The sequence below is a fragment of the Dipodomys merriami genome, unplaced genomic scaffold, assembly GCF_024711535.1.
Source record: "Dipodomys merriami isolate MVZ:Mamm:240054 unplaced genomic scaffold, mDipMer1.0.p SCAF_19, whole genome shotgun sequence".
Classification (NCBI taxonomy): Eukaryota; Metazoa; Chordata; class Mammalia; order Rodentia; family Heteromyidae; genus Dipodomys; species Dipodomys merriami.
The window spans coordinates 29,337,640-29,358,235 of NW_027203270.1; the positions used below are offsets into that span (position 1 = coordinate 29,337,640).

Here is a 20,596-nt window from a genome sequence, read left to right on the forward strand (position 1 = left end):
TCGCCCACTCTCTCCAGACAGGGTTCATCTGCCCACCCCACTCCCCATGACACAAGCCCTCTTCCGCTCATGGGGTCCTCCTCTTCCTCTAAGCCAGGGGGTCTGTAAACCCCCATCTGGTTTTATTTGCCCCTGGGCTAAGTATGGCTTGTACATTGTTAAAACCTACAGTGGAGAAAGGAAGGGAAGGAAGGAGGAAAGGAAGAACGGAAGGAGGGAGGGAAGAATGAAGGGAGAGAGAGACGGAGGAAACAGCAAACCAAAGCTTAACGTGTTTACTAGCTGGCCCTCTCCCAGAATTCATTCATTCCTGGCAAACATTCTGTTACCAGGCTGTTCCTCTGCCTGGACCTTGAATCTGGCTCCCTCTCGCTGTGGTGAATCCTGCTATCCTAAAGGCTCAGCCAAGACTGCAAGCCTCTGACCTCGGGGCTAGGGCTGAATTTCGGGTGTCCTCAGCCTTGGGAGGTGGCCACCGGAATAGGAAGGGCCCACAGATCATGGCACTGTCCCGACAGGTCCCCTCCCACCATCCCTGCCGCACCCACCTCATCCTGCAGGTTGATGTCACCAGGCCCGCGGTTGAGCTGCTCCTGTAGACTGGACACCACTGCATTATTGCCAGGCACCCGGTAAATGCCGGTGGACTCCAGCCCCCGAGCCTCCACAATACGGCAGCAGGCAGCTACGATGAGGGGGACTCGCTGGGGACACAGGGAGATCATGGTTAGAGCTTGGTGGCCAACATGGGAGTAACACAGGACCCAGAGATGCTGCTGGCAGCTCGAAGGGATAAGAATTCATCATGGAGGGTGGGGTCAGGGAAAGCAGCAGGAAAACACACTCTGCCTACATCCAGACAGTGGCTCCATGCCGCCCCCAGAACTGGTGCTGGTACTTCACCACAGACCAAGAAGGAGCAGGGCTAGGCTGTGCCCTCCAGAGGACAGACAGCATGGGGCAGGATCTGTACAAGGCACAAGGCTGTCTGCATGTCCCCTGCAGCTTGGCCTCTAGACCTAGGTTTCTCCTGCCCTGCTGCTCTGGAACAAGATGGGAAAGAACTTACCTGGTTCTCTGTGGCAGGCTGACACTCCTCTAGCCGGATCCCAAATGCCCTTGGGGTGACCTTCTTGTTCTTCTTGATGATGTTGATACCCCAGGGAGTTTTAGGGGCAGCAACAGTGTCATCTGGAATGGAGGAGGCAGAGAGAGCCAGGATGAACTGGGGGAGCCCAGACGGGGTGCCCACACTGTCACATTCACATGAGTTAGTACAAAGGGACTCCACCAGCGAAGTATTCAGGGTGCTGGGGGTGGGGAAGGGAGGCTGGGAAATTTTATCTGTTTGCCAGTGCCAGCGTGTGAATTCAAGGCCTCATACTCGCTAGGCTTGCTTGCTCAGCTGGCACTCTACCACTTGAGCCACAGCTCCAGCCCGGCATTTTGCAGGTTATTTTTAGAAGAGGAGTCTTGTGGACGTTTCTGTCTAGGCTGGCTCTGAATAGTAATCCTCTGTGTCTCCACAGAGTCACAGGCATGAGCCACTGATGCCTGTCTCCAGATTGTTTTTGTGTGTGTGTGTGTGTGTGTTTTTTTTTTTTTTTTTGTCGGTTGTGGGGCTCGAATTCTGGGCCTGGGTGCCGTCCCTCAGCTCTTTAGCTCAAGGCTAGTGCTCTACCACTTGAGCCACAGTACCACTTCCAGTTTTCTGGTGGTTAATTGGAGATAAGAGTCTCATGGACTTTCCTGCCCGGCCTGGCTTTGAACTGCAATCCTCAGATCTCAGCCTCCTGAGTAGCTAAGATTACAGGTGTGAGCCACTGGTGCCCAGCTCCAGATTGTTTTTGACATAGAATCTGGTTAACTTTTCCCAGCCCTGGCCTCAACATACAATCTTCCATGGCTGCCTCCCAGTATCTGGGATTAGGAAGACCTTTCTAAGGATATAAAGATGGACATGGCTATCTGCAGAGTAGGGTGAACCTCCCACCCCAAAGAGACACAGTGTGGACTGGAGGTTCACCGGGCTGGGATGTCATGGAGGGGGGATTAGGCTCCAGGTCTTTCCAGCCTGGAAACGCCAAGGCACCTCCCAGGCTCACACGTGCGGATAGGCCCCCTAAGAGCGCCCTCAGCACACCTGCACACACCGCCAGCCACCCAGTCTCAGCAGCCACCTTCCTACCCTTGTTCCCTGCAGGCTGCTCCTGAGTCCTGAGGCCACGGGCTGCACTCTGCTTGAGGAACTCAGACTTGAGGCCCCCCAGGCCCCGAGAGCCCTTTGGGGAGGAATCAGCTTTGGGCCCAGAGCTATGGCTGCAAGAAAAAGGAAGAGAGGAGGAGTCTTCAACACGGTGAGCCTAGCATGCAAGCCACCCAAGTCTCTACCCCTCGCAGCTTCCCTCCCATCCTAAGGCAATCCCACCCCCACCCCACCCCCGCATGACTGTGTGGGGAACTAGAGATGCTCCATGCCCTGCCCCAGGCTGGAGGTGAGCCAGGATGACCAGTATGACCACTGCTGCCTAGGCCCCCAGAAGCCCCCTCCCCGCCATGGCAAGCTGTTCTGTGAAGGCTAAGCCCCTCACCTCACTTTGCGGTAATCATTAAGCTTCTTGCTGATCAGAGCTTGGTTGGCACAGCCGGGGTCCTGGAGGAGGAGAGAAGAGAATAGCTACATGAGTACTCACATCCTGTCCACCATACAGCCTGTCCCTGGTCCCTGCCTCCTCCTTCCCTTTCCTCTCTTCCATTCTCAGGGTCTATGAGCAGCACAGATGCAGCTGTGTGACCCTGGATATGTGACACTTTGCCTCTCCGAGCCTCAGTCACCTCTGCAATACTAGCAGGGCAATCCCAGGGGTGGGGTGCAGAACTGTGCACACTGCACTTATTGCAATCCTGGTAGACATGAGAGCAGCTACTATGAGTCGTGAAGAGTGACACAGGACCCCCTGGCAAGACCCTGTTGGGGACAGCATAACCAGGCTTCCAGAGCAGAAGCCCGATGCTAGGTGCTTCTGCCCCTGCTATAGGGAAAGATGCCATCCTGAGCCGGGCAGGGCCTGGTCAGCCAGAGTTCTCAGAGCGGAGGCTGTGGCCCAGGGGCTAAGCGCCTCTCTCCCATGGCCAGAGAGGGGCCCACCTGGACCACATCCAGCCTCAACCCCAACACCCTACCCGACTGTCTGCAGGCGGGAGAGACACATTTGTGCACATGGTGACTGGTGACTGAAGGGGGGATGGGAATTCAACCCTTGGTGTGTGGCTCTAGCTCCCAGGAGGGCTACCAACCAATCCCTGCCAAAGCACTTGGCTCTGCCCGCTGCCAGGGCCCAGGCCTCCTGGCCTCCTCCCAAGGTCAGTGCCCACCCCCCTGTGTCTGGGCCGGCCCTGCTGCAGTCTGGACAGGGGCACCTCATTCTAGAACCCGCTCCATTAGAGACTCAGCTCCCTGCTCTGCTGGCCTGAAACTGACCTCTCTATGCCAGGGCCCGCCCCAGGCTGTCCTGACAATAGTAATAATTACCATCGTTACTGTAGTTGTTATTGTTCCTGGCGGCCATTGAACCAACCCAGGACGCCAAGCACTCTGGGAACGACTATTTATGTGCTTTTCCTCACACCTGAACTTAGGTGGGGAGCGGTAAGGTGAAGTCTTGCTAGCCTTTTCTAGAAGGAGTGAGGCTCAGAGAGGCAGCCCTGCCCTGCTCTGCCCCCGTGGCCCAGCTACATTGCAGGCCCAGGCCTCACCTCGCCCTCGGCCCTGCTGTTCTCCCGGATCGCTCTGATCCAGCCCAGCATGTCATCCCGGTCCTCAGCCTGAAAGAGATATTCACAGAAGTCAGCGGTGGTCAGCCGGAACACGTGCCTCCTCTTGGTCTCGCTGTAGGAGATGTCCACCAGGCAGGAGCCGATGCAGACGGGCGCCGCCTCGTCCTCACCTGCGCCGGCCGCCGCAGCCCCCACCGCCGGCCCGGGCTCCCGCCGCTCCTTGCTCAGGGAGAGCGAGCGCGCCCGCAGCGCGGCGTACACCCGCTTCCACTGGCGCAGGCCGCTGCCCGCTTTCTGCAGGGAGACATAGGGTGGGGGAGAGAAGGGGTACAGGTGAGATCTGGGCCTGTCCCCAGGGCCCCAAGCTGAGGAGCCAAGGGCAGCAGGTCCTGGATGGCAATGGAGACAGACCCCCACAACCTGCCCCATGTCAGGAGGCCCAGTCTACCCAGCCTCACCTCACCAGCCTCTTCCCGAGGCCAGCACTGCCGCCTAGGCATCTAGCAGGGCCTCTGGAGAGGCTTACAGGCCCCAGCCGACCTGACCCTTTTAAAATTAAAACTTAAAGCCATTCCTCGTACAAGCCCCACCCCAGATTCACCGCCCTGCGTGGAAAAACTGGTCAGGAGCTGCCCACACTCGGGGAGGGGCTGTCCCAATTCTTTGCCAGTCCCTCATGACTCCACTTAGCACCCGCTGCTTAGATGCAGCTCTCAGGATCACCTGAGACTACCATGTAGCCACTGCCAGGGTCCATTTCCCGCCTCTCCCTGCTAAGGCCTCTCTGGCATTAGGGGTGCCATACTCCAGATATCTTCTACTGGCTTCTTCTTGGGCTCCCTGCACTGCCCTCTACCCATGCTCTGATATTCGGTTCTCCACCTAGGAACCTGCCTCTTGGGGACAGTTGTCTAGAGACAGGCGTGGGTAGAGGCCAAGGATGCTGCTGAACACCCACCATGCATGGATGAACCCCACAACCAACAGAGCTGAAGGTAAGAAACTTGCCCTTTAAAAGGAGGCTCCTAGCCGGGCACCAGTGGCTCACGCCTATAATCCTAGCTACTCAGGAGGCTGAGATCTGAGTATTGGGGTTCAAAGCCAGCCCAGGCAGGAAAGTCCACGTGAGACTCTTATCTCCAATTAACCACCAGAAAACCAGAAGTGGCTCTGTGGCTCAAGTGGTAGGGTGCTCTTGAGCTGAAGAGCTGAGGGACAGCGTCCAGGCCCAGAGTTCAAGAATCTCCAAGAGTGACCAAATAAAATAAAATAAAAAATGAGGCTCCTGAGCTTTGTCCCGCCTCTCCCCTCCCCTCCCTGCAGGCCTCCCGCTGGGACCTCAGAGCTTTAAACCAGGTGTGTCTGCTGAGTGTGGGGGGGAGGGGGGTTCATGCACAACCCTGGCCCACGAGACACCCCAGCCCAGTCCTGAACCTCTCCTGGCCAGCTCTGTGCGTCCACCTGCACATCCCAAAGGCGTTCCACTACAAGGCCCAGGATTCTCACCCCCAAACCTGTTTTCCTTCCCCGCCCCCTTTGGACTCAGTCAATCCACCCAATTGCCCAGAAACCTGGGAGTTGCCCTTGACTCCTCCCTTTTCCTCGCCCTTGATGTCTAACGCCTCAGGAAGCCACAGCTCCAAGGCTTCCACAGTATCACCTGTCTGTCTCCACCATCTTGCCCACGTCACCGTTGGCACAGATCTTCTCAGTTCCCCTCACCTTGCCAGCTCTTTCTCCAGCCTGAAGCTGTGCCATCCTTTCCAAAGGTTGAGGAGAGCATGTCTTTCTCCCTGGGCAGCATCCTCTCATGGAAGGCCACCACCCTTGAGCCAAATCCAAAGTACTCAGAGGTGCAGCCCTGTCCCCTCTCCCAATTCATCTCTTTCCTCCATTGGCAAGCTGCCAGGCCTTTGCCAGTGAACTCCCAAAATCTTCCTTTTCTCAGGACCTTTCTTTTTTTTTTTTTTTTTTTTGGTCAGTTGTGGGGCTTGAACTCAGGACCTGGGTGCTGTCCCAGAGCCTCTTTGTGCTCAAGGCTAGCATTCTACCTACTTGCCACAACACCACTTTCAGTGTTTGAGTGGTTAATTGGAGATAAGAGTCTCACAGGGACTTTTCTGAACCGTGATCCTCAGATCTCAGCCTCCTGAGTAGCTAGGATTATAGGTGTGAGCCACTGGCACCCAGCTTCTCAGGGCCTTTGTACTGGCTGCTTCTTCTGGGGGAGCAGGACCCAAACTCCCTTCTTACTTCTGTTGCTAGGGATCAAACATAACTTATAGCACATGCCAGGAAGGGTTCTATCACTGAGCAATGCCCCTCGTCCTAAAGTGTTTGAGGCAGTGTCCAATGTCTTGCTGGCCCTCCTGCCTCTGCCTCTACCTCCCACTTCTTTATGTGGCTGCCTCCTCACCCTTCAGATCTGGCCTCCAAGGTTATGAACACCTCCCGGATGAGGCCTTCTCTAGCTTTTTTTCTGGATCAGTCATAGGGACCTGGATGTTGTCCCTGAACTCTTTTGCTCAAGGCTAGCACTCTATCACTTTGAGCCACAGCACCAACTTCCGATTTTCTGGTGGTTAATTGGAGATAAGACTTTCTTGTCCAGGCTGGCTTGGAACCATGATCTTTAGATCTCACCCTCCTGAGTAGCTAGGGTTACAGGCATGAGCCACCAGCACGCAGTTTCTCTGGCTTATTATTATTATTATCATTATTATTATTATCACTGCTGTACAGGGTTTGAGCTCAGAACTTTTATTTATTTAATATTTTTGGCCAGTCCTGGAGCTTGAACTCTAGGTCTGGACACAAGCCCTGAGTCTTTTTGCTCAAGGCTAGTGTTCTACCACTTGATCCCAATTCTAGCTTTTTGTGGTTAACTATAGATGTTTTATGGACTTGCTTGCCCAGGTGAACTCAGAACTTTGTTAGCAGGTGTTCTACCACTTGAGCCACACCCCTAGCCCTTCTTGCATTTGTGTTTCTTTTGTGCTGGTATCAGGGTTTAAACTCAAGCTCTTGCTCAGCTTTCATGGTCACAACTGACTCTGCCATTTGAGCCATACATCCAGTCCAGCATTTTGCTGGTGAAACAGGAAATGGATTCTCATAGACTTCTTTTCTTGGGTCTGGCTTCAAACTTCAATTTTCCAGGTCTCAGCCTCCTAAAAGCTAGGATTACAGGTGTGAGCCACCAGTGACTGGCTGCTTTATTAATTTTTGTATAGGGCTCACTTTTTGTCTGAGCTGACCTAGACTACAATCCTCCTGGACTACACTTCCTGTGTAACTGGGGATGACAGACAAGAGCCAGCATACCCAGCCTTTTATTCATTGAATGATGAGCCATGGGTGCCTGGCTTAGTTAGGTCTTGAGAACTTTTTGCCCAGTCTGGCCTCTAACCACCATCCTCCCAATCTCAGCCTCCCGAGTACTGTCGCTAGCCAGGACACTGGTATGAATTACCTTGGCTAGCTCTAGCCATTCTCCCTCCTCCCCCCCCCCCCCGCCCCCCATTAACGGCAGTACCACAAATCTCAGCCTGGTTGTGGATTTCTCCAGTAAATGGCTGGCCAGCTATTGAGGGGAAAAGCCCACCTGTCCTCTTACCTCCAGAGCCCAAAGCCTCTAGAGCCCAGAGCAGGGCTGATTTACTGATTAACTAGGTTGATCTTTGGCATGTCTTGAGGGCAGGGGATCCATCTCCCTAAAGACAGGAGACAGGGTGGACACAGTATACACTTGGTCTCCTTTTGGGTTAATCTTGAGCAGTTAAGCCATGAGCCCTGTTTGCTCTTATAGAACTCCTGGGCCGGGACATAGATGCCCAGAACAGAGACAGCAGCCCTTATAATAGAACAACTGGACTTTTCTGGGGAGACTCCCAGAGAACCCCTCCGGCTAAATTAGCTGGACCGCCCTGGACACATTAGGCCTCTCCCTGGTACTGGTGCTCCCTGCAGGTGCAATGAGAGTTCAACTGAAGTCTTCCTAGTGGCACCCCGCTCAGTACTGGCTCTTCCTGCAGGAACGGTGCCCCATGCACGCTCACATCCAGTGAGGGCTGTCTGACAGAGGCTGAGGACTGGGAGGGGGCAGGGAGGCTGGAGCAGGTGGCATCAGGACGCTGAACAGATCACCGGACAGACTCAGGATACTCTTCCTCTAACCTGCGGACCTTGGCTCCAAAAGTGCCATTAGTTTGGGCCAGCAAAGTAGACTCCTTGTGTTCCTCCAGTGAATGCCTTCTTCTCTTTTTTTGGTCTCTATGGTTGGCCTCACCTTCTCATCCCTCACTTCCTCCCAAGGCCCTGGCCTTCTCCCTGTACCCAAGGCCACAGGTACCCAAGGCCACACCTTCCTACGTGCCACACCCTCAGAGCGTCCGTCCCCAGGACACCCCTACCAGGGGATGTCCGAGTCCCCTGACTTCATAGAGTCTCAGTGGAACACCATGGCTTCATGAGGCTCAGAACCCATCAGCCTCTACCTGTCTGTCTCACAGCCCCAGCCAGGAAGCCAAGATGACAGCACCACCTCCACCTTCCTCAGTCTTTCCCGGTCATCAGCAAGCCCTGGCCACCCTTTGCATAGAATCTCTCATTCTCTCTCTAGCTGGTCCCCAAGACTTGATCATGCCCTCCTACCCCCACACCTAGACACGAGTCTTGACACTGTCTCTTCCTGTCACAGACAACACCTGTCTATTGGGTCACACTCTCTCCACTCAGCCTCCCTCGTGAGTCTGTGGACAGGGAGGAGACGGTCTCGGGTGTCCAGGCCACGCGCTGTGACAGCTGCCAGTGCTCAGGTGTCTTCCACATTCTGCCCTGGGCGCTCAAGGCATCCAGGCCCTCAGCATACATGCACCTCACCTTTCCTTCCCGATGAGGGTGGCTCCCCTACAAACTTTCTCTTTTCTTTATGCTGGTCCTGAGGCTTGAACTCAGGGTCTGAGCATTGTCCCCGGACTTTTTTTGCTCAAGGCTAGTGCTCTACCATTTGGGTCACAGCTCTACTTCTGGCTTGCCCCCCCAACCTCTTTCTTTCTTTCTTTCCCTCCCTCCCTCTCTTCCTCCTTCCCTCCCTCCCTTTCTTTTTTGGTGCTTAATTGGAATTTAGAGTCTCATGGGATTGCCTGCCTGGGCTGGCTTCAAACCAGGATCCTCAGATCTCAGCCTCCTGGGTAGCTAGGATTACAGGCGGGTGCCACAACACCCAGCCCAGAACAGCCCTTCCTGTTTCAGACTTCTGGGTACCTGCTTCCCGCACCCCTACCCTTCCCTGCGGAAACCTCCGAGCCCCCATCTCCACAATCTGTGCACTTGTCCCTGTTGGGCAACATGTGTTTTCTCTGTGATTGGGAGTGAGGACTGGCTGGCCCCTCCCACTGTGCCCTTACAACCTGACAGGAGGCTGAGCAAGGGATCTCACCATTGCTTGGGTTGAGGGCTAGTCCTACCTGGACTGTGCACCTCACTCCATCCCACCACAGTACTTGGAGAAGAACAATATTGTCCCATCTTACAGATCAGAAAAGGGAAGCTTGGGAAGTTAATGAGGTCCCCAGAGCCCTGAGCTTGATGACAAGGCCTGGGCAAGAGCTTCAAAGTGTGTCTCATTAAAACACATGCTCAGGGCTGGGAAGCTGGCTTAGTGGTAGAGTGCTTGCCTAGCATTCTTCAGTACCACAGAAGCAGAAAAAGCCAGAAGTGTTGCTGTGGCTCAAGTGCTAGCCTTGAGCAAAAGAAGCTCAGGGACAGTGCCCAGGCCCTGAGTTCAAGCCCCAAGACTGGCAAAACAAACAAACAAAAACCCACATGTTCTTCCCAGGTTCCACAAAACCCCCTGGGGACAGTGTGGGAAATTCAGGTCAGACTATTCAGGCTAGCCCCCTGGGTCACCACCTTCCACATCTGTGTATTCAACCAGCCATGGACCAAAAATAGAGAAAAAGACTATCTGTACTAAACATGGACAGATATTTTCTTGCCATTATCCCATAAACAATACAGTACAATAGCTATTTACTTGGCATTTACATTGTATCAGGCATTGTAAGTCATCTAGGAGGAATTTAAAGGGTATGGGAAAGTAGGCAAAGATCAGATGCAAGTATTGCCCCATTTTACAAAAGGAACGTGAGTACCTGTGGACTTCTGACATCCACAGAGGGGCCTCAGAGACAGTGGTGTGGTGGCAGTAAGGCAGACAGCAGCCCCCAAGTCTCAGGGCCTGGGATTTTTTTTTTTTTTTTTTTTTTGGTCAGTCGTGGGGTTTGAACTCTGGGCCTAGGTGCTGTCCCTCAGCGCTTCAGCTCAAGGCAAGCGCTCTCCTACTTGAGCCACAGCACCACTTCCAGTTTTCTTGGTGGTTACTTGGAGATTAGAGTCTCACGGACTTTCCTTCCCAGGCTGGCTCTAAATCGTGATCCTCAGATCTTAGTCTCCTGAGTAGCTAGGATTACAGGCGTGAGCCACAGGAGCCTGGTTCCTGGGAAATCTTTTCCTTTGATATTTTCTCCTTTCTCTTTTTGTTTCTTTTTTTCCTTCCTTCCTTCCCTGCTTCCCTTCTTCCCTCCCTCCCTCCCTTCCTTCCTTCCTTTCTTTCTCTTTCTGTGCCAGTTCCTGGGGTTTGAACTCAGGGCCTGGATGTTGTCCCTTAGTTTTTTGCTCAAGGCTAGTGCTCTATCACTTGAGACACAGCTCCACTATTTTTTGTGCTTAATTGGACATAAGAGTCTCATGGACTTTCCTGTCTTCAAACTGTTATCCTCATATTTCAGCCTCCTGAGTAGCTAGGATTATGGGCATGAGCCACCAGCTAGATCATTTCTTTTAATCCCCAGCAACAGGTTGAGAAACAGAGATTACTGTCAGCCCAATTTACAGACAGGACACTAAGTGACAGTGTTCCTCAGAGCACTATCCCAGACCCTCAGAGCTATATGCCAGGCTATCAAGAGTCAAACCTAGGTTTTCCTGGTGGTTTTGAATGGATGGCTTAGAGATAGAAGACTGAGGAGGAATGCAGAGGAACTTCGGCTGAGGTTCATGCCCTAGGCCCCATCTTCTCTTAGGGGCCACGCTTGTCCTCCGTCTGTGTCCTTCCTACCTCCTGTTCCCAGACCTTAGGTTCAGGCTTTTCATCTCTCACCTAGATCTTTATTTTGGGTCTGGTCGTGGGCCTGAACTCTGAGCCTGGGCACTGCCCCTCATCAGCTCTTCAGCTCAAGGCTAGTGCTCTACCACTGAGCCACAGCACTACTTCCGGCTTTTTTTTTGTTTATGGGTGCTGAGGAATCGAACCCAGGGCCTCAAGCATGCAAGGCAAGCGCTTTACCACTGAGCCACCTTCCTAGCCCCTCTCACCTAGATCTTTGTAGTGAACTCTAACTGGTCTTATTTCTACTTTCTTCCTTTCTTTCTCTCTTCATGTCTTCCCTCCCTCCCTCCTTTCATCCCTCCCTTCCTTCCTTCCTTCCTCTCTTGCTTACTTTACTGGGGATAGGACTCTGGAGCTTTCTAGGTAAGTACTCTACCACCTGAGCTATACGCCCAATCCTTTGGGCTTTACATTGGATCTCTTTTTATCCACTAGCCTAGCTCTAATTTTCCTACCTCTACTTTCCAAGTAGCTGGGATGTCAGGCATGTTCCACCATACCAGGCCTCTGTGGTAGTTTATAACAGGTCTTTAAGTTGTTTTTTTGTTTGTTTGTTTGACCAGTACTGTGGCTTGATCTCGGGACCTTGAGCTGTTCTTTGGCTTGTTTTTTGTTCAGGGTTAACACTCTACTAATTGGGTGACATCTCCAGCCTAGCTTTTTGCTGGTGATTAGAGATGGACTGTCATGGACTTTACTCCTGAGCTGCTCAAAGCAGGCAGCTAGGATTACAGGTGTGAGCCCCCAGTGCCTGGCCTAACTGTCTCTTTCTAAGCCATCCTCAGGAAGCGATGTGGCTCTGAAAATTCTAACACTCCTCAAAGGACCACCAGGGTTTCAAATGCCCTTAGGACAAGGACCTAGCTGCTGCAGTCCTGAGAAGACTGCCCTCTGATCTCTTCCTCAGCCTCAGCTCCCCTGTGATTGACTTAACCTTTTCTCATAAGCTCCAGTGGCCATTTTCAGAGAGGTTAACTCAAATCACTGTGTGATGGTTTGTCAGGATTCTAAACACCATTTAATCAGACCTACCCACCCCCACAGCAAAGACCACCTCTCTTGTAAACCTTTTTGTGAGTTCTTTAATTCCTCCTTCCCTTGAAGTTCTTCCTAGTCTTTAACATCTATCCTTCACGCTATAGGCTAAGCAGGTTCTTTGTCACTTCACAGGCTACAGAGTAAGTGTAGGAGTTGCTGGAGAGTTCTGCCAAAGCCAGCTTCCATCGACCCATACCTCATTCCTGGTCCACCTTACCTTCCCCTTCTTCGTGAGGATCTGCTTATAATATAACCAGCCTTCTCTCCTGATATCGCTGAAGGTCGCATCTGAGAGGTCAGAGGTTGAGTGTCGCTTTGAGGGGGCGTCAGCATCCTCGGAGGTACCCCAGCTATCCAGAGACTGCAGGGAGACAACAGAGGGCAATTTAGGGTGGCTCCCACAGTACCAGCATCGCAGGAACCCCATGAACCACTGGCAGCCACACGGCCCCGGCCTGTATCTGTGCCACACTCCGATGGGCTATGTGACCTCATGGGTCTTGCTTGTGCTGTGAGTCTCTGGACCATTTGTGTTAAGGTCATAAGACGTAATGGAGAAGCTAGAAAGGAGGAAAGGCCAGCAGAACACAGGCCAATCTGGACCCTCTTTTATCTTTATAGCCTGAAAGGAATTAAGGAAACAGAGGAAGCGGTGGTGTCAACAAGGAGTTAAGTAAATAGGGGAAGTGGGAACAACAACAGAGACTGTGAGTGAAGCAGGTAGCTGTGTGCACAGGAGCACCACAGAGGAAGCGATAGTGTCAACAGGACTCAGCCACCAAAGGGACTCAGCCAGGGAGAGTTAAGTAAGCTGAGGAAGTGATAAACAAGCCAGGTGGCAAGATCTTGAATGTGTTAAAACTCAAGATATGGAGGGTTTCTATCAACATGGATTTTGCAGTCCATAAATAATCCAAAAGAGGGGTTACGGTTGTGACTCAGTTGGTTGAGCACTAGCCAATGAGCAGCAGGTGCCAAGTTCGAGTCCAGTCTCAGACCTTAAAAAAAAAGAACGGGGGGGGGGGAGCCAGGCTGGCATTGGTGTTCACACTTCTAAATCCTAGCCACTCAGGGGTCTGAGATCTGAGGATCACAACGGGAAGCCATCCATGGCAGATACATCTCTGAGACATTTTTTTCCAATTAACCAGTAAAAAGCTGTAAGTGGAAGCATGGATAATGTGATAGAGCACCAGCAATGAGAGAAAAGGTCGAGCAAAGCGTACAAGGCCTTGAGTTCATGTTCCTAGTACTGACTAGCACCCACACCCACACATACAAAGAACTGTGGGGTATGGAGTGCATACCAGTAATAGACAGCTTGCCTAATTCATGTAAGGTTTTAATGCCATCCCCAGCACCACAAGAAAGAGGGGGGGAGAGAGAGAGAGAGAGAGAGAGAGAGAGAGAGAGAGAGAGAGAGAGAGAGAGAGAGAGAGAGAGAGTGTTATAGCCATAGACACCCTGATCCTTTCTGATCCTTTGCCCCCACCCAGGTCCTGAGTCTAAATACTTAACCCCCTCTGTCAATCTGAGCCATGTTCCCCCTCCACTCCAGGGCAAACACTACAGTTCCTTCCTGGGCTAGTTGGGTGACAGGCACTAGGGCTCTAGCAGGGAACAAAACAGAGGAAAGCCTATAGTATTTGTCCTTTAGCTGGGGAGCCAGTGAGCAAGCAAAACATACAAAGTAGCAAAAGGAGAAATGAACTGTTGGGTGGAGTTTGAAGTTTCAGAACAGGCCAAAATGTCCCAAAGAAAATAAAAAGGATGCTGGGTGCTGGTGGCTCACAACTGAGCTCTGAGCTCATGATACTTTTTGTTTTGTTTTGTTTTGTTTTTGTCAGTCGAGGGGCTTGAACTCTGGGCCTGGGCACTGTTCCTCAGCTCTTCAGCTCAAGGCTAGCGCTCTACCATTTGAGCCACAGCACCACTTCTGGTTTTCTGGTGGTTTACTGGAGATAAAAGTCTCACTGACTTTCCTGCCTACTGGCTTTGAACCGTGATCCTCAGATCTCAGCCTCCCAAATAGCTAGGATTATAGGCATGAGCCACTGGTGCCTGGCTCTCATGACTCTTACTTTCAATTAACTACCAAAAAAAACAGAAGGAGAGGTATGGCTCAAGTGGCAGAATGCCAGCCATGAGTGAAGAAGTCCAGTAGTAGTATGAGGCTCCGAGTTTAAGCCCCAGTACTAGCACTGGGACCTCTAGAAAGAGTTTTTCCAGATGAGGTGAGAGACAGGCTCAATGTCCTTAGGTAGGAGGTGCAGTGTGCAGCCCGAGCCCACAAAAGCAAGATGGGTCAGGAGGGTAACACAGAGGCAGGGGGAGGGGTGTATGTGTGTGTGTGCAGGGAAGAAAGAAACAGGAGTGCTGGGGTGACCGGAGCCACAGGGCCTGAACTCACTCCCAGCCCTCCCTGCCACCCTCCTGCACATGCGCAGGTGCACCCTTGTTGCTTACCCCATCAGTGAAGAAGCTTCGAAGCATCCGCAAGCTGGGGACGCGGTTTGGCAGGCGCCTGGGGAGCAAGGGCCGAACGTGAGGGCTGTGGGAAGCACAGTGAGGACCTCACTCTCTTGTCACCCACCCAATGCCAGAGCCAGCCTCAGGAGCAGCTGGCCCAGATGGCAGAGGCCGCCCCACCCCACATTCACGCAGGGCCTCACCGAAGCACCCGGCCTTCATCCCGGAAAGTGTTGAGTCCGTCGTCGCAGGACTTGGAGCGCTCTGTGGTGATGGCCAGTAGGTAGGAGGAGCGGCGGCCAGTCTTGATGCTACCTGCAAAGCCACCCATAGCGGGCCTTAGGGGCTGTGGCACTGGAGGCCCAGGCTGCCCGGAGCCCCCCCCCATTCTGGGTAGGGCCACGAGGGGATTCTCTCCATAAGTCCCAGAGGAGCAAAAACCAATTGGAAGAAAACAGAAAATGGGTTGTGGAAGGCCCCGCAGAGACCCCTGGGGAATAGGCAGTTGGGGAGGTGTAGGGGGGCGAGGGGGTACTCACTGCAGTCCTGTGAGTAATGGCGGCCAAGGGCGAAGGTGAAGGTTGGAGAGGATGGGCTAGTGCCCAGGACAGGGGCTGAGTTCATGGCACTGGAGACCACTGCAGAGGCAGGGACGTGTTTGGCCTGGAGGTCGATGCTGGGGCTGGTGGGTTCATCTGGGAGCAGAGGAAGGGAGGTATAAAGCTGCCAGGAGGCCACCCTCCCTGGCCTGCCCCAACCCTGCCAGCCCTTAGGCCTTGCACCCCTGAGTTCAAAGCACACCCTATAGGCTGGTCAAGCCCTGCTGGAAACACACATACACACATACTGTCCAGAACGACCCACCCACCAGACTAGGAAGCATCTGTACTCAGCAGGGACTGAGTGTCCCCTCACATCGAGGGCATGCCCCCTCACACTGAGGAAACCCTTCCACATATGGAGGGACCCCCTCACATCGAAAGAACCCAGGAATGGGGGGCTGAGGCCACACTCCTTAAAGTGGACTCTTGAAGTAGAGCCAATATTCCTCCATCAGACTGGAAACTTCCTGAAGGCAGGGACTATTATCTCCTCCACCAGATAGGAAGCATTTTGAGGGTAAAGGTAGTCTCCCCCATCAGCGAGGGACTTCTGTGGGCAGGGGCCACATCTCCCTCTCAGATTGGAAATGTCTGACAACGCCCCAATCTGTGGACTTCTAAAGCAAGCTGTGCCTTCTCAGACTGGAAGCTATAGTCAGTGAACACTCGCAGACTTCTTCCTGACATCTTATGTTGGTCAGATGCAGCTACATTCTCTGGACCTGTTCCCAGCGCAATAATCTAACATCCCCATCCAGACGCAGCCCAGTCCGGCCTGGTCCCTCATGGATGGATGCCTCGTATCCCACGAGCCCTAAACTTTCTTCTGCCCCTCCTGATTCTCCAATAGTAGAATGACACACTGCTCTCTAATGAGGCCAGAAAGCTGAGAATCACCTCGGCCTCTCTGCCTTCTTGTCTCCTCTTTATTCACCATCCAACCTATGGGCTTCCCTTGCAGCCCTCTCTACTCCTAGGGTAAAGTTCAAGGCCCTAGCAACTGGTGGGACACTTTGGACAGAAAGGGCCTTGGGGACTTAGAAGAGCATCTGCCTCTCCCACTACAGTCCACATTCTCCCTAAACATCTACCCCCTATAACCTTCTCATCCTCCAACTCTCAGCTAAAATGTCGTTTACTCAAGATTCTCTCCCTGGTTGCCACGCCCAATCTGAACTGCACAGTCCTTCCCTGTCCTCTTGGAACTCCCTAGATCACTCCCACACCACCAGCCTGTTCTGTCTTACTGATTATCCCTATGGACTGCCCAGTGAGCCTGTCTGACAGAAATATTTATTGGAAGGATGGAGAGTAGATGGAAAGAACAAAGAGAAAAAAACACAAAGGAAGGAGGGAAGAAAGAATGGAAGAATGGAAGACTAAAAGAGTGGTGAATGAATGAATGAAGGAACAAATGGATAATGAATTAAAGAGGGAAGGAGGAAAGCTGGGCACCAGGGGCTTATGCCTGTAATTCTTTTTTTTTTTTTTTTGGTTGGTCCTGGGACTTAAAACTCCGCCTAAGCACTGTCCCTCAGCTCTTCAGCTCAAAGCTAGTGCTCTACCACTTAAGCCACAGTGCCACTTCCGGTTTTCTGAGTGGTTTATTGGAGGAGTCTCACAGACTTTCCTGCCTGGGCTGGCTTTGAACCACGATCCTCAGATCTCAGCCTCCTGAATAGCTAGGATTACAGGCATGAGCCACAGGTGCCCGGCCTTATGCTTGTAATTTTAAATACTCAGGAAATGGGGATCTGAGGATCACAGTTCAAAACTAGCCCAGGCAGAAATGTCTGTGAGACTCCTATCTCCACTGAAATACCAAAAAGGAAGAAATGAAGAAGGAAGGAAGGAAGGAAGGAAGGAAGGAAGGAAGGAAGGAAGGAAGGAAGGAAGGAAGATGTAGAGATGTGGCTCAAATGGTAGAGTGCTAGCCTTGAGCAAAAGAAGCTCAGGGACAGTATCCAGGCCCTGAGTTTAAGCTCCAGGATCCCAGGACCAGCACACACACACACACACACACACACACACACATACACACACACACACACACACACACACACACACAAGCTCCAGGATCCCAGGACCAGCACATACACACACACACACACACACACACGAGAAGAAGGGAGGAAAAATGAAGGAGGAATGGCTAGGTGTTAAGATGGAAGGAGGAGGGGCTGGGAAGGTGGCTCAGTGGTAGAGCGCTTGCCTTGCATGCCTGAGGCCCTGGGTTCGATTCCTCAGCACCACATAAGCAGGGGGAAAAAAGCTGGAAGTGGTGCTGTGGCTCAAGTGGTAGAGCACTAGCCTAGAGCTGAAGAGCTGAGGGACAGCACCCAGGCCCAGAGTTCAGGCCCCATGAAAGGACCAAAAAAAAAAAAAAGATGGAAGGAGGAAAGAAAAGTGATGGAAAGATAGCTCAACAGATGAATGAGTGAGAGGTAGGATGGAAGAAAAGATGACAGAAGAATGGGTGAGGGCCGGGTGTTGGTGGCTCATGCCTGTAATCCCAGCTACTCAGGAGGTTAAGATCTGAGGATCACGGTTCAAAACCAGCCTGTGCAGGCAAGTCTGTGAGACTCTTATCTCCGATAAACCACCAGAAAACCAGAAGTGGTGCTACGGCTTAAGTAGTAGAGTGCTTGCCTTGAGCTGAAGAGCTGAGGGACAGTGCCCAGGCCAGAGCTCAAGCCCCACAACAACAACAAAAAAGGGTGGGGGGCAGTGAATAGTGGATGAACAGGCAGATGGATAGAGAAACAAGATGACTCTGTCAGCATCCAGCCCACCGGCTTGTGCATAGTAGGCAGATGAGTGGGGTAACAAGGCACAACCAGTCTCCCAAGAGAGCCATCTGCACCATCACTCACCAATGAAGGGAATGGAAGCCAGGGAGTCTTCCGTATTGGCCAAAGGAGCCACCTTCTTGCCCAGACGTTCCCCTCGCCCAGTGGCCTCTGGCTCTGAAGACTCGTCACTAAATCCCAGGTTCATCTGTCTTGCAGGGGTCAACTGAACCTTGCGGCCCGTAGGCGGTTTCTGCCTCAGGACCACCTCATCGCGGCGGTCCTCGGTAGGGGGATCCGTGGCGCGGGTGCTGGCTTCTGGCCTGACGACTCTGGGTGGTTCCGAGGCCTCTGGTGGGAATGGTGCAGGAGACTGGGCCAAATTGAAGGTGGGTAGACCCCCAAAGGGTGAGTCCCGGAAAGAGAGCGCGTGCAGGAGGCCAGTCCGTCGCTGGAATGATGGGCTGTAGCTCCGGTACCCGATGTAACCAATGTCATCCAAACCCTGTAGGCCGCTTGGGGGTGGGGCCTGGGATCCAGGCAGGTCCCGAGGTGGGCAGGCAGAGGTGCGTGCTGAGGGACGCTGGGAAGCCCAGCCACAGCGCTCAAGGCGAGGTGACACCAGTGCTCCTGGCCCCAGGGCTTCGGCAGAGCGGGTTGCCCGGCTCAAGTAATCATCAGAGCGAGCTCGGTGCCAGCCCTCCTGACCCAGCTGGCTCAAGGCGTCCTGGGAGGTGGAGCAGGGCCATGGGCGGTGGGCAGTCACATCCTCTAGCCGGTCCTGGGAGGCACTGCGGGCCCGGGGTGGCATGGCTGGGCACCGTCTTTCCCCCAACCTGCGGGGTACCTGGTTGGACAGCCAGTGTGACAATGCCTGCTGGCACTCCAGTCTGCTAGGAAGCACCCGGTTGCCAGGCTCTGGGAAGGCACGGGGGGTCCGCGGCTCAGAGGAGAGGTGGGGGAAGGCACCAGGGCTGGGGCGGGAGTGGCTCATCCCCAAGGAAGAGTTGTCCAGATGGGCACGGGTGGCAGGTAGGACACGGGGTCCTGGGTCACTCCAGGTAGCAGGACTCCGGGGATCACTGGGCAGAGCTGAGATGGGCTCAGGCACCATAGTGGCCCAGGCGGAGACCCGGGCTGGTGGGGCGTAGGTCTTCCGGGGATAGCAGAGTGGGGGCGGCTCTGGGATGCTGTGTGCCTCTCCAGAATATGGCTCGTTCCCCTTCAGGTAGGCATCCTGGGAGTAAGCCTGGCCGGAGACACAGAGGTAGGTGAGCAGAGCCCAATAGGAACCATGGGAACAAAGCTACAACACCCCTAGGACTAAGCGAGGGTGTCCTTAGCAGTTGAGAGTGGCAGGCTGGGCTCCAAAAAGTCCAGGGGAAGACAAAGAAGAGGCTTCACATACCCACACACACTCTCAAGAGCCAGGATTGCTGGAAGACTTAGGGTGGCTGGAGGGTGGCTTTTTGCCACAAACATTTTAACATGTTTTCTGGGGTCCTCCCCTAATCCTGGCCTTTGCTGTGTCCCTGTTCCCTCAAGTCCAGAGATGCCCACAGGCCCTGAGTGGAGCCGGAAAACTCCAGCAGAGCCCAGTCTAGGTGGCAGATGACAGGGAAGAAAGGCGGCCGAGGGGCGTGTCCAGGGTGGGGTGGGGTGGGCTGGGAGTGGGCAGAGGCTGGGAGAGGGAGGCTGGGATAGGGAGCTGTAGATCGGCTTCTGAATGGAGGGGTGAGAAGGAAGTGCCCAGCCCGGGATCTCTAGAGGCCAACTTGGAGGAGGGGCAAGACTGGTTGAGGGGCCTTGGGCCACCTTCTGCCACCCGTAGGCCTGGAATTTGGCACTGGCTGCTGAGGCTGACGCTGCATTGCTGAGGAGTGACAGGGCCTGTGTCAGGCCCAGCCAAAAAAGGAGGCAGCCCCTAGGGACAGAAGCCTGTGGCCCTGGCCCAGCTGGGCCCTGGATGAGCTACAGGGCGGGGAGGAGAGGGGGGACACTGTTTCAGGGTGAAGTATCAAAGGGTGGAGGAAGGGGTAACCCAAACATACACATACACCACACCACTGGAGACACTGGAAGATACGCACCCGACCGAGACACACACACACACACACACACACACACACACACACACACACACACACAATGAGACACACACAAATAACTACTCCTCCAGTCCCAGGCGCAAACATCATGTGATGAGTTAACCACACCCCCATACCCAGCCCCTCCAGCACACTGGCACAAGGGCACACGGCCGGCCGGCCGGCCGACCAGCCCGGACACACATACCTCTCCCTCCTGCCATCCTGCTGGCTCCCGGAGCTCCCTGAATCACGGTGGTGGTGGCAGCATCCCGCCCACCTCCAAGCCGCCACCCTAGCCAGCAGCTGCCCCCCCTCCCAGTCAAGGCTGGCCCCTCCCACGGCCTCTGCCCTGGCCGGCCTGGGGTCCCTCTCGCTGTCCTCCCTGCGACTCCCCCTCGCCCCCTCTCTAGGCTGGCTGGCTGTCGGGAGGAGGAGGGAGGATGGGTGTGGAGAGGCCTCGCCGCGTCGGTGGTGGCGTCAGCAGCTACTGCCACCTGATTGGCCTCCAGCTTTGGCTCCCAACCACAGGAATGCCTGGGCCCCACCCTCTGGCTGCTCAGAGATGGGGGGTGGAGGGTTATAGAGGCCCCCAGATGCTGACATCTGGGGCTGCTGGTCCACTCCTGCTGGGCAGCAGAGCTCAAAGGGGCTGCCTTCTAG

The 20,596-nt window shown here is 53.9% G+C and overlaps 1 protein-coding gene across 2 annotated transcripts in view; it reads right to left on the reverse strand.

Annotated features, from left to right (window-relative positions):
• Arhgap23 (Rho GTPase activating protein 23) overlaps positions 1-20,315 on the reverse strand; it is a 46,172-nt gene extending 25,857 nt beyond the window's left edge. The window contains exons 1-11 of one of the 2 annotated variants that reach the window (XM_070028195.1): positions 20,142-20,315; positions 17,931-19,095; positions 14,995-15,150; positions 14,659-14,770; positions 14,453-14,537; positions 12,204-12,347; positions 3,757-4,071; positions 2,592-2,653; positions 2,189-2,319; positions 1,070-1,191; positions 549-704 (exon numbers count right to left, since the gene is read on the reverse strand). In XM_070028195.1, the coding sequence (XP_069884296.1) occupies positions 549-704; positions 1,070-1,191; positions 2,189-2,319; positions 2,592-2,653; positions 3,757-4,071; positions 12,204-12,347; positions 14,453-14,537; positions 14,659-14,770; positions 14,995-15,150; positions 17,931-18,960 (2,313 nt within the window). In that variant the 5' untranslated portion in view covers positions 18,961-19,095; positions 20,142-20,315. The remainder of the gene's footprint in view (positions 1-548; positions 705-1,069; positions 1,192-2,188; positions 2,320-2,591; positions 2,654-3,756; positions 4,072-12,203; positions 12,348-14,452; positions 14,538-14,658; positions 14,771-14,994; positions 15,151-17,930; positions 19,096-20,141) is intronic. The other variant, XM_070028196.1, reaches the window with a different exon arrangement.
• Between the last annotated feature and the right edge of the window lie 281 nt (positions 20,316-20,596).